Genomic DNA, 12,427 nt, shown 5'->3' with positions numbered 1-12,427 from the left:
CGATCCGCCCTGGGTTCCCCATGGCCTGGAGGCAGGAAGAGATGGCCACTGCTTCCAGCGTCGCCTCCTGGCGCTGCGGGCCCCTGACGGACAGAGGACGCTCGACCCGTGCCCGCCACCGCCCAGGGAGTCGCCCGCCTCCCAGGCACCCGTCCCCCTCCCTGCCTGGAGCTCAGCTCGCGGGGTTGGCTAGGGAGTGATGGGGAGTGGAATCCAGCGTCACCAGGTCACCCTTTTCTCCAGCTGGGACGAGAGGGAATCAAAAGAAAGTCAGACACGGCTCAGGAGGTCCACGCCGAGAGTGAAGGGTAAAAGCTCACACTGGCAAACTGGAGCGCGCGGCCCCTCCGCAGAGGAGGGAGGCTCAGGAGGCGGGGACGCGCCTGAAAACAGGGCGGGAGCGTTTCCAACCCCCGCGGACTGCGACGCAGTAGAAAACGCGGCCGCCTGCACCGCAGGAATTCTCCAGAAACACGGGCGTGCCTGGGTGTGCGCTCAACTTCCCCGGGCAAGGGACGTTTCTGCGCTTGCCCTGGGCCTTCTGAACTTTGTACTTCGGTCCTGTGTCCCTGCAGACCTGTGACCACACACGCACACGCAGGCGCGCGCACACGCGAACTGACGGCTCGCCGGCGATGCTGGAGGCTGTCACAGCCCCCTCCGGACGCGTTAAGCTCTCCCAGGTCCCACCCCTGACACCGTGGCACCCCCAGACCCACTGCGCCCTCGCACTCGACCGGGTCCCCGGGGGAAGCGCTCGCTGCGCCCTCGTCTCCCTTGGAGGAGACACTGGCCCGCCCGGCCGGCCGGCTTCTCCCTCCATGGGGACGCTCGCGCCAACCGCCCGGCAGCGCGGGACGCTCCCTGACGCCTGTCCTCGCGGGCTCGTGGGCCCTCCCACGCGGGGCGCTTCCCTCTGAGACCCGAACCCAGTCCGGAGGCTCGCGGAGGCCGAGGCGCACTGTGGGGCCCGGCCCGGCCCCTTCCCCGCCCTTCCCCGCCCTTCCCCGCCCCTCGCTCCGCCTCCGGCCTCCTCCGAGAGCTCCAGACCTCCCGGCTACTCGGAAGCCCTCTGACTGCCCGGACCGCGCGATGGAGTCGACTGGCAGCGTCGGGGAGACCCCGGGCGGACCCCGGGTGCTGGTGGTGGGCGGCGGCATCGCGGGGCTGGGCGCGGCGCAGAGGCTCTGCGGTCACTCCGCCTTCCGGCACCTGCGGGTCCTGGAGGCCACGGCCCGCGCCGGGGGCCGCATCCGCTCGGAGCGCAGCTTCGGTAACCGCCCCTCCCGGAGCCCCTCCCGGAGCCCCTCCCGGAACCCAACCGGCTGCGCCCGAACTCGCCGGCGCCAACCTGCCCTGCGCGCAGCTGACCGGCCCGGCCGCCTTGCCGGGCTCCCCGAGGGAATCCCCGCTCGCTTAATCGGCCAGAGTTCACCGCCCCTAAACTCAGGGCTCAGAGTTAGTGAGGAGGGCGCCGGCCAGGGAAGGCGACCTGCGGCTCCATAAAGCCGCCCTGGTTCTGCCCCACGGGGGCCCGCCCCAGCCCCGGGGTGCGCCCACCCTGCACCCCTCCTTCTGGTCCACACCGCCCGACAAGTGCCCTCCTGCCCAGTGCTCCCCTTAAACTGGGTCTGACAGGGTCCTGCCCTTGGGGACCACAGGGCCCTTGGGGACAGTGTGGTCACATCCTCCTTGGGAAGGCCAGAGTGGGCGTGGCCCAGGAGAAGGGCTCGGGGTGACCGTTCTGGGAAAGGGACCTCCAGGTGGCATCTGCTGTCCCGTCGCAGGTGGCGTGGTGGAGGTGGGCGCGCACTGGATCCATGGGCCCTCCGGGGGCAACCCCGTCTTCCAGCTGGCTGCTGAGTACGGGCTGCTGGGGGAGAAGGAGCTGTCCGAGGAGAACCAGCTGGTGGAGACCGGGGGTCACGTGGGCCTGCCCTCTGTGAGCTACGCCAGCTCCGGGGCCCGCGTGAGCCTCCAGCTGGTGGCGGAGATGGCAACTCTGTTCTACGGCCTGATAGACCAGACCCGGGAGTTCCTGCACGCTGTGGAGACCCCGGTGCCCAGCGTCGGGGAGTACCTCAAAAAGGAGATTGGCCAGCACGTGGCTGGCTGGACAGAGGACGAGGAGACCAGGAAGCTGAAGCTGGCCATCCTGAACTCCTTCTTCAACCTGGAATGCTGTGTGAGCGGCACCCACAGCATGGACCTGGTGGCCCTTGCACCCTTTGGGGAGTACACCGTGCTGCCGGGGCTGGACTGCACCTTTTCTAAGTGCGTGCCTGAGCCCCTGCCCCTCCAGTCCTCCCACCAGGCTCCCCAGGGCCCCGGGGCTGGCCGGGTTCCGCTCTTGCTTGGGTATGGGAGGGACAGGAGACCATTTGTCCTCCCCATTCAGACAGACTGGTTGCTCCTTTCCCTAGTTTTGCTCATTTAAGCCAAAAAAGTTATTTCTGAGAGAGAGTGTTTAAAAGAAGGAAAGGTAAGGCCGGGCGCGGTGGCTCACGCCTGTAATCCCAGCACTTTGGGAGGCTGAGGCAGGCGGATCATGAGGTCAGGAGTTCAAGAACAGCCTGGCCAACATGGTGAAACCCCATCTCTACTAAAAATGCAAAAATTAGCTGGGCGTGGTGGTGCGTGCCTGTAATCCCAGCTACTCGGGAGGCTGAGGCAGGAGAATTGCTTGAACCTGGGAGGCGGAGGTTGCAGTGAGCCAAGACTGCGCCATTGCACTCCAACCTGGGCGACAGAGTGAGACTCCATCTCAAAAGAAAAAAAAAAGCAGAAGAAGGAAAGACTTCTCTTGCTCCTGTATTTATGAGGGGCTTCGACTGCAGAGGGGGCCAGACAGGCCCTCTCCCTGTGGCAAGGTGGCTGCCAGGTACCAGGTGCAGGTGAGACCCTCCTCGGGCTGTCCTGTCACCTCTGGTGTTGTTGGCCCCAAGGCTCCTGGCCAGGCAATGGGCATTTGTGAGTCAGGAACTCTGTGGTGGTGAGGAGGAAACCCTGGTTCCAGCAGATTGCCTTGAGAGCTCTGTGCCCACTGAACCCTCCCTTACAGCCTGGAGGGCAGGTATGAGCATCCTTGAGGTGGAAAACCACAGAGTGGCGCTGCCTTCCATGCTGGCCCGAGCGATGGAGAGCTCCCCGCAGCTACCTTTGGTGTGGGTGGGAACTCGGAGCACGTATTTCCACCAGTCCTGCCCTTCCAGGGACTGGGCCTCTACGAAACCAGCACTTCCGTCTTCCTAGGGGCTACCAAGGGCTCACAAACTGCATGATGGCCTCCCTGCCGGAGGACACCGTCGTTTTTGAGAAGCCTGTGAAGATCATCCACTGGAACGGGTCCTTCCAGGAGGCAGCCTTTCCCGGGGAGACCTTTCCAGTGTCGGTAGAGTGTGAGGATGGAGACCGGTTCCCGGCGCACCACGTCATCGTCACCGTGCCCTTAGGTAGGTCAGGTTTTCAGCCCAAACCCCCATCCCAAATGCCCCCGCCTCTGCCCTTATACTGCCTCAGTTGGCTCTGGGGCGTTTGCTTGTGTATGAAGCTCACATTTTCATTCTAGTAAGTTCCAGCTAGGTGGAAGGAATGATTCTGTTATGTTTTGTAGCAATTGCATGCTTTGGAATTAAGGGTTTCACTGTAAGAAAAAACGCGAGTAAGTATGCATCCTGCTTGCTTGGAGGTAACCGTTAGGGTTGGGACAGCCTTGGAGATTAACCACGCTGCACTTTGCTGGAGACAGGAAAAGGCATGAAAAGCCTGGTCTCAAGGTCAGGCCTGGGGTGACCTGTTGAAGGAGCCATGTGTATAATTCTGTTTAATTCTAGATCTGGTGCTTTAGATCTGTCCTTGAGTAGAGGTGGTTTGAAGCTGTTTTATAAAAGGTGGAGATGGTTGAAAACAGAGTTACTAGGATAATTGCTGTCAACTGGACATTTGCTTCATACGGGTTTCACACTGCCATGGGTCTCTGCCTGAGTTATCACATTGACTCAGGCAGTCTTGGGAGGTTTCTGCCACCGTCCCCCATTTGACAGATTTGAACATCTATGCAAGTAGAGGGAAGTCACTTAATTGCCCAAATTCACAAAGCCAGCAAGTGCCAGCACTCACTTGGAAACCTAGGTGTGATTGACGGGTGTGTGATGAAAAGCAAGAGCCTCCGCAGCCCTAACTCCTGTCTCCAAGGGGTGGCTCTGCCCTCCTCGGGGCAGGGATGAGCACTCAGACCCCACTGCTGTTTCCCAGAGATGCATTCATTGTCCACACATGAACATCTGCTGCCGGCTGGGCGTGGTGGCTCACGCCTGTAATCCCAGCCCTTTGGGAAACCGAGGCAGGTGGATCACCTGAGGTCAGGAGTTCGAGACCAGCCTGGTCAACATGGTGAAATCCTGTCTCTACTAAAAATCCAAAAATTAGCTGGGCGTGGTGGCAAGCACCTGTAATTCCAGCTACTTGGGAGGCTGAGGCAGGAGAATCTCTTGAACGGGGGAGGCGGAGGTTGTAGTGAGCCGAGATGGTGTCATTGCACTCCAGCCTGGGTGACAGAGTGAGACTGTGTCTCAAAAAACAAAACAAACAAAAAAACAAAAATCTGCTGCTCAGTTTGCCTGTTTCCACCTCCCCCCAATAGAACTTCTCAGTGTTTCCAAATCAGCACACATAGATCTACAGTGGTCTTTTTTGTTTCCCTCCAGTGGCTTTGTTCATTCACGTTTGGAGTAAGTGCTTGCGGGGCCTGCTAGGTGCTGATCACTGGGGACATTGTCAGTAGATACATTGTTACAACTGTGAGCATTTTGTTTATAAGGAGCCAGTTCACAAAAATTAGCCGTTGGGTGCCTGTAGTCCCAGCTACTCAGGAGGCTGAGGCTGGAGAATTGCTTGAACCCAGGAGGCGGAGGTTGCAGTGAGCTGAGATTGTGCCATTGCACTCCAGCCTGGGTGACCAGAGCGAAACTCCGTCTCAAAAAAAAAGGAGCCAGTTAATTTGCCATGCAGTGTTTTCTTGTCATTATTTCATAAGCATAGGTGGAAATTTAGGTGGTCTTCACTTTTTCTATTTCATGCAGTTTTTACATGTGCACTTAAAAACACTTGTGTTGGCCAGGCAGGGTGGCTCATGCCTGTAATCCCAGCACTTTGGGAGGCTGAGGCGGGTGGATCACCTGAGGTCAGGAGTTCAAGACCAGCCTAATCAACATGACCCCATCTCTACTAAAAATAGAAAAATTAGCTGGGCATGGTGGTGGGTGCTTGTAATCCCAGCTACTTGGGAAGCTGAGGCAAGAGAATCGCTAGAACCTAGGAGGTGGAGGTTGCAGTGAGCTGAGATGGCATCGTTGCATTCCAGCTTGGGCAACAGAGTGAGAATCCATCTCAAAAAAATAAAAAAGAAAACCCAAAAAGCAAAAAACAAAAAACACTTGTGTGAAAGGTGGGGAACGGAGGCCTGTAATCCCAGCAGTTTGGGAGGCCAAGGTGGGAGAATTGCTTGAGCCAGGGAGGTCAAGGCTGCAGTGAGCCCTGATCATGGTGCTGCATGGACTCTCGCCTGGGCAACAGAGCAAGACCCTATCTCAAAAACAAGGACAAAAAAGTAAAACTGCTTGTGTGAATGTGTCTGTAGGATAAACTCCAGCAGGGGAAATTGCTGGATCCAAGGTCTGGACAGACAGGACTTCCATGGAGGGCTTTATGTGATGTAAGAAGAGTCCAATTCTGAATTCCAGGTTTTCTTAAGGAACATCTGGACACCTTCTTTGACCCTCCCCTGCCGGCTGAGAAGGCAGAAGCAATCAGGAAGATAGGCTTTGGGACCAACAACAAAATCTTCCTGGAGTTTGAGGAGCCCTTCTGGGAGCCAGACTGCCAGCTGATCCAGCTGGTGTGGGAGGACACGTCGCCCCTGGAGGACGCTGCCCCTGTGCTACGGGACACCTGGTTCCGGAAGCTCATTGGCTTTGTGGTCCTGCCTTCCTTTGCGTACGTTTGCTCCCTGAGAGGTTCCGTGAGTGGCTGGCTCATAGGCCTTCATCTGATGAGGACACAGCAGTGTGTCCATTCACTGCAGGGCATTTCTAGAGGGTTTAATGGGTAGGGATCCCATGAGCGCCCCGCCCAGGTGCTGGCTGCACCTGGGCCTGACCCCTGCGGGGACAGATGGCGCCCTGCTGTATGCGGGTTGTTGCAGGCAGGCTCAGTCTTCAGTCAGTGGGAACGTGTTTACTGGAATGTTGCAGGGAGCTGGGGCTTGTAGATACAGAAGATCTTTGAAACACCATCTGCCCATACCTGGGGAGACGATACTTAAACGGGATGAAATAATTGAAGGAAACATTCCTAGAAGTAATGGAATGGGAGACCCACAGAGGAAGGGCTCACTTGTATGGGCTGGCCCTCTCAGAAACAGCATATCTAGACCACGTGGCGATTTAGGAGATAATCCCATGAGTGATGTGGGGATGGAGGGACTGATTTTTCCAGCAAGATTAAAACACAAAGACAGCCTGAGGTAGTCAGATGGGAGATATAATTCCACGTTTCCACTGACAGATGCCGCAGGAGGGGGCACCGAGTTCTTGTTCTGAAAGACCCAGGATGGGGTGAGATGTAGGGCATGCCTGCCAGGTGGTTCATAGTTGCCATCCACTGGGAGCAGGAGGCTGCAGGCTGCAGACCAGCCCCGCACCTGTGATGGGGGAAGCCTGTGTGTCTCCTTCACACTGAAGAGAAAACTGGCATTTCGGCCAGGCGTGGTGGCTCACGTCTATAATCCCTGCACTTTGGGAGGCTGAGGTGGGTGGATCACCTGAGGTCAGGAGTTCGAGACCAGCCTGGCCAACATGATGAAACCCCGTCTCTACTAAAAATACAAAAAATTAGCCAGTGTGGTGGCGGACAACTGTAATCACAGCTACTCAGGAGGCTGAGGCAGGACAGTCGCTTGAACCTGGGAGGCAGAGGTTGCAGTGAGCTGAGATTGTGCCACTGCACTCCAGCCTGGGCAACAAGAGCAAAACTCTGTCTAAAAAAAAAAAAAGAAAGAAAGAAAACTGGCATTCCAGGTGTTGAGATAGGCCTGGGTTGCTGGTGGGCAGCCGGGTGGGTGACTGTGTGTAGAGCCACCTGCTCCAGGCCCAGCACCACCTCCTGTGCTCTCTTGCTTAGGACATCAGTGGGACCCTGAGTGCTTTGGTGGGACCCTGTCTGTGGCACGGGGTGGTAGCTGCCCCATCCTTTTATATACCTGCAAAGGGTTGGGGATCTCAAAGAGCTTTTGTTTATGTGAGTCACATCTGTAAATTTACCCCATGATAAATAAATTTTTTTTTTTTTTTTTTTTTTTTTGAGACAGAGTCTTGCTGTCCCCCAGGCTGGACTGCAGTGGTGCGATCACTACAAGCTCCGCCTCCTGGGTTCACTCCATTCTCCTGCCTCAGCCTCCCAAGTAGCTGGGACTACAGGCACCCACCACCACGCCCAGCTAATTTTTTGTATTTTTAGTAGAGATGGGGTTTCACCGTGTTAGCCAGGATGGTCTCGATCTCCCGACCAAATGAATCGCCCGCCTCGGCCTCCCAAAGTGAGGCGTGAGCCACTGCGCAGCCACCACATGATAAATTAAATTATTTGAGATGATAGTAACAAACCTATTCTATGTTAGCATAAATAACATTTTTAAATGAATATTTTCTTAAAATTTAATGAAGGGTGGCAGCAGTTTTGTCTTTTCTGCAAAACTTTTTTTTTTTTTTTTTTTTTTTGAGACAAGATCTCCTTGTCACCCAGGCTGGAATGCATGGAATGCAGTGGCGTGATCTCAGCTCACTGCAACCTCTGCCTCCTGGGTTCAAGTCATTCTCCTGCCTCAGCCTCCTGAGTAGCTGGGATTATAGGTGTGCGCCACCATGCCCAGCTAATTTTTGTAGTTTTAGTAGACACAGGGTTTTGCCATGTTGGCCAGGCTGGTCTCGAACTCCTGGCCTCAAGTGATCCGCCCACCTCGGCCTCCCAAAGTGCTGGGATTACAGGTGTGAGCCACCACGCCCGGCCTTTTCTGCAAAACTCTTTAGTGTTACACTTAATAGAAGACATCTGGGTTCTCAGGCCTCCTCTGCATTCATTCTGTGGTGATGTTTTATTTTGGTTGAAACATAGGAAGAAAATGTGGATCTACATGGATATGTGGTTGGAAGAAGGAGTGATATTTATTTATTTATGAGACGGAGTTTCACTTTTGTCGCCCAGGCTGGAGTGTAATAGCTCGATCTCGGCTCACTGCAACCTCCGCCCCCCCGGGTTCAAGTGATTCTCCTGCCTCAGCCTCCCAAGTAGCTGGGATTACAGGCACCCACCACCACACCCAGCTAATTTAGTATTTTTAGCAGAGACAGGGTTTCTCCATGTTGGTCAGGCTGGTCTTGAACTCCTGACCTCAAGTGATCTGCCCGCCTTGGCCTCCCAAAGTACTGGGATTACAGGTATGAGCTACCGCGCCTGGCCAAAGGATTGATATTTAAATAGCTTTTCAAATGATTGTGGGTATTCTTTGATACTACATCAAAAGTCAAGAAGTAATAGTAGTTCCTTAAAGGTTGGCCAAATATGAAATCAGAGAGCACACCAGTGAATTTTTTGTCTTCTGTGATACTGAAATCTATTTGTCTGTCTTGCACTTTAAATGGATCTTTTACCTATCCATGACTTTAGTCATTTGGAAAATACTAGGCTGGGCGTGGTGGCTCATGCCAGTAATTCCAGCACTTTGGGAGGCCAAGGTGTGCAGATGGCTTGAACTCAGGAGTTCGAGACCAGCCTGGGTAACATAGCGAGACCCAGTCTCTACCAAAAATACAAAAAGCTAGCCAGATGTGGTGGTGTGTGCCTGTGGTCCCAGCTACTGGGAGGCTGAGGTGGGAGGATGGCTTGAGCCCAGGAGGTGGAGGTTGCAGTGAGTTGTGCTTAAGCCACTGAACTCCAGCCTGGGCAACAGAGCGAGGCCATGTCTTAAAAAAGAAAAAATATATATATTGGTTCATGTAGTCTTCCAAATGTTCATACATTTCATTATACAATATAAAAAATCAAATTTATTAACATACCACTGATCTCAGAAAAGTCTTTCAGTATTGGGAAGCTGTTATGCTGTTGATGGCAGAAAGAAGCTTTTCTAAAATTGCAGTTTTTGCTTGAGAGCTTAAACTTTGTCATTGTCTATAAATACTATTTGTTAGTTGTTTTCCTGTGATAGAGACACTTTGCTCATTTTCAAGAAAATGTCGCCAAATACCAGACCATGATTTGTCTGTCTGGTGCTCTCCTGAGTTCTGAGCTTGTCTGTGAAAGACGCACCAGCCCTGCCTGGAATGAGCTTTTGCAGGGTGAGTCCTCCATGGCCACCGCGCACCACGCGCAGCCGGAGTGTTCTACGTGGTCTCACTCTGTTGCCCAGGCTGGAGTGCGGTGGCGCGATCTTGGCTCACCGCAACCTCCACCTCCCGGGTTCACGCCATTCTCCTGCCTCAGCCTGCCGAGTAGCTGGGACTACAGGTGCCCCCCACCACGCCCGGCTAATTTTTGTATTTTTCTTAGAGACGGGGTTTCACCATATTAGCCAGGCTGGTTTCAAACTCCTGACCTTGTGTTCCGCCTGCCTCGGCCTCGCAAAGTGCTGGGATTACAGGCCTGAGCCACCGTGCCTGGCCCTCCACGCAGATTATTAAAAAGACATGAACTCGAGGGTCAAGATTTAATAAAATTAGTAACTTTTATTGCCTTTGATCAAGGACATTCTCAAGTGAAAGCAGCATTTTTATTTTTTAATATATACATTTTAACTTTCATATTCAGAGGCAGGGGTACACGTGCAGGTTTGTTATATAGCTAACCGTGTATCGTGGGGGCTTGTTGTACAGATTAGTTCATCACCCAGGAATTAAACCTAGTACCCATTAGTTATTTTTCCTGCTCCTCTCCCTCCTCCCATCCTCCACCCTCCCATAGGCCCCAGTGTGTGTTCTCATCATTTAGCTCCCACTTGAAAGGGAAAACATGTGCTATCTGCTTTTCTGTTCCTGTGTTAGTTTGCTAAGGATGATGGCCTCCAGCTCCATCCATGTCCCTGCAAAGGACATGATCTCATTCTTTTACGGCTGCAAAAAGCAGCATTTTGTAACCTGCTTGTATGGTGGTGGGAACGCCTGTAGGCGCATGTGGGTCTTGTTGCTGCCTGATTCTGCTAAGGGACGGTTTACCTGCCCTGGTTCTTGCTCAGGTGCACATGTCAGCGTGGTGGAAACAGCAAATGCTGTCTTAGCGTCTGAAGATGGCTGTGACCTTGAGGGTCCCTGGCAGGGTCTTCTCCCCCAGGACTTTGCCGCCCACACTCTGCGAACTGCTGCCTGAGGGACGCTCCGTGGGGTGGCTCTTTGTGCCTCTGGGGCCCCTGCTCCATCAGTGGTTCCTTGCTGAGAGACGCGGGCGGAGAGCTGGACTGGACGCCGTCATCCCAGGGTTCTCTCCATGCAGGTCTGGTCATCCCAGGCCTCTCCTTCTCCATGCAGGTCTGTCCACGTTCTCTGTGGGTTCATTGCCGGGCTTGAGTCTGAGTTCATGGAGACTCTGTCGGATGAAGAAGTACTTCTGTGTCTCACCCAAGTGCTCCGGAGAGTGACAGGTACTCACCACATGCCAGTTCCTGCCTCTGCTCGTTACTGGTTGATCTCTAAACAGAAACTAGACTTTGCAGAACAGAGAAAAACTAAATTTGGCTGACTCTGTACATCTCCAGGGACCATCCTTCCTCATGTTAGCAGGGTCAGTAACAGTTCTTACCTCCGAGGAACCGAAATGACTTTGCGAACACTTCCTACTTCTGCCACCAAAATAAATGCCATTGTCCTTGCTCAGATTTTTACAGAGGAGGAACCCAAGCCTGGGAAACAGTAGCTGCTGTCGGGTGAGAGGCCCCCGGGTCCCGGCCCGCTGCTCTCAGGTCAGAGGCGGCAGGAAGAGCCTCTCCTGATGCACTCTGCTGCTCAGTTTTCTTCCCGCGTAGCATCTTTCACGTTGAACTGCTCAATCTTTACAAATGACAAAAACAGTCGCAGACCTGTGGGTGCGAGTTCTCGGTTAACATGCAGTGTCTCTGTGGCTCAGGAAACCCACGGCTCCCCGCGCCCAAGAGCGTCCTGCGGTCTCGCTGGCACAGCGCCCCGTACACTAGGGGCTCCTACAGCTACGTGGCCGTGGGCAGTACTGGGGGCGACCTGGACCTACTGGCTCAGCCCCTCCCTGCAGACGGCGCCAGCGCCCAGGTATGTGGCGTGCCCCGGTCGGGGGGCGTGGGTCCCGCGGCAGAGCCCCCGCGGAGTCTCGGCGCTGCAGGAGTGCCAGCCAGTGACGGGTGGGCTGGGACCCCAGACTCGGAAGCCATTTTCTTTTTGAAACTAAGAATAATTTTTAAATGTATTATTTTTGTGAGAATTATACACACACATAGCTTAAAAAGTCAGAGAATTCTGCAGTGCTAACAAAAGAAAATAAAACCAGAATGGCAGGTGGAGCCCCTTTTGCCCTTCCCAGACTGTGCTCCCAGCTGATTCTGATCGCTAAGTTTATTGCATCTCTAAAAACATGTTTCTGCTACCACGTTTTGAGAAACGTTTCCTGTGCAAAATGTCAAACATACAAAAGTAGGGAGAACCTTTGAGTACCCACCAGGCTTCCCCTAAGCCAGGCTTGCTCCCCGCCCACCCCCGCTCTTTCTTATTAAGCATGTCACACACAGGACGTTGTTTCACCTGGGGATATTTTGGTGCCTGTCTCTAAAAGATAAAGACATCCTTGTAAAATACTTAACTATGATGCTGAGGGCAGTGGCTCACACCTGTAATCCTAGTGCTTTGGGAGGCCTAGGCAGGAGGTTAGCTGAGGCCAAGAGTTCGAGACCAGCCTGGGCAACATAGTGAGCGTCGGTCTCCACACACACACACAAGTAGCCAGGCATGGTAGCAGGCACCTGCAGTCCCAGCTGCTCAGGCTTGGGCCCAGGAAATTGAGGCTGGAATAAGCTATGACTGCACCACTGGACTCCAGCCTGGGTGTCAGAGCAAGACTCTGTCTCAGAAAACATAAAAATAAAACCATATAACTGTGATACAATTTACTCACTTAAAAATTAATAATCATTCCTTGATATGATCCAATATTTAGTCAGTGTTCAGTTTTCCCATCAGCTCATGATCTCTCTTCAGCGAGGCTGCTTGGAAATGTTGCTTCTTGAGTTTTCAGTTTCAGGTGTTACTAACTGACTTCTCATTACATCAGATAAGGCTGTAGCTTTCTTCCTCTGCCCACCCAGCTCCCAGATCCCTACCCCACCCTCCCCATATGTGATCCAGGAGTTGTGGCCAGA

At 53.9% G+C, this 12,427-nt stretch overlaps 2 protein-coding genes and 1 long non-coding RNA gene across 4 annotated transcripts in view; 2 read left to right on the top strand and 1 right to left on the bottom strand.

Moving 5' to 3' along the window:
* Nucleotides 1–1,018: 1,018 nt before the first annotated feature.
* The window catches only part of PAOX (polyamine oxidase), a 20,026-nt gene continuing 8,617 nt past the window's right edge, over nt 1,019–12,427 (top strand). Inside the window, exons 1-6 of one of the 2 annotated variants that reach the window (XM_032174296.2) lie at nt 1,019–1,273; nt 1,788–2,274; nt 3,253–3,452; nt 5,742–5,994; nt 10,575–10,687; nt 11,170–11,327. In XM_032174296.2, the coding sequence (XP_032030187.1) occupies nt 1,093–1,273; nt 1,788–2,274; nt 3,253–3,452; nt 5,742–5,994; nt 10,575–10,687; nt 11,170–11,327 (1,392 nt within the window). In that variant the 5' untranslated portion in view covers nt 1,019–1,092. Of the gene's footprint in view, nt 1,274–1,787; nt 2,275–3,252; nt 3,453–5,741; nt 5,995–10,574; nt 10,688–11,169; nt 11,328–12,427 lie in introns of those variants that run through there. The other variant, XM_032174307.2, reaches the window with a different exon arrangement.
* Nucleotides 9,754–12,394, bottom strand: LOC131383008 (uncharacterized). The gene is made up of 2 exons (XR_009212660.1): nt 12,184–12,394; nt 9,754–11,122 (listed from the first exon to the last, which is right to left on the bottom strand). It is a non-coding gene; the product is annotated as an uncharacterized LOC131383008 (long non-coding RNA).
* The window catches only part of MTG1 (mitochondrial ribosome associated GTPase 1), a 33,335-nt gene continuing 32,155 nt past the window's right edge, over nt 11,248–12,427 (top strand). The window contains exon 1 of the mRNA XM_058435855.1: nt 11,248–11,327. The gene's annotated coding sequence lies outside the window, so the exon portion shown is untranslated. The remainder of the gene's footprint in view (nt 11,328–12,427) is intronic.

This window comes from Hylobates moloch, unplaced genomic scaffold (assembly GCF_009828535.3).
Source record: "Hylobates moloch isolate HMO894 unplaced genomic scaffold, HMol_V3 SCAFFOLD_3, whole genome shotgun sequence".
NCBI classification, from domain to species: domain Eukaryota; kingdom Metazoa; phylum Chordata; class Mammalia; order Primates; family Hylobatidae; genus Hylobates; species Hylobates moloch.
This window is presented reverse-complemented; position numbering and strand designations above follow the sequence as displayed.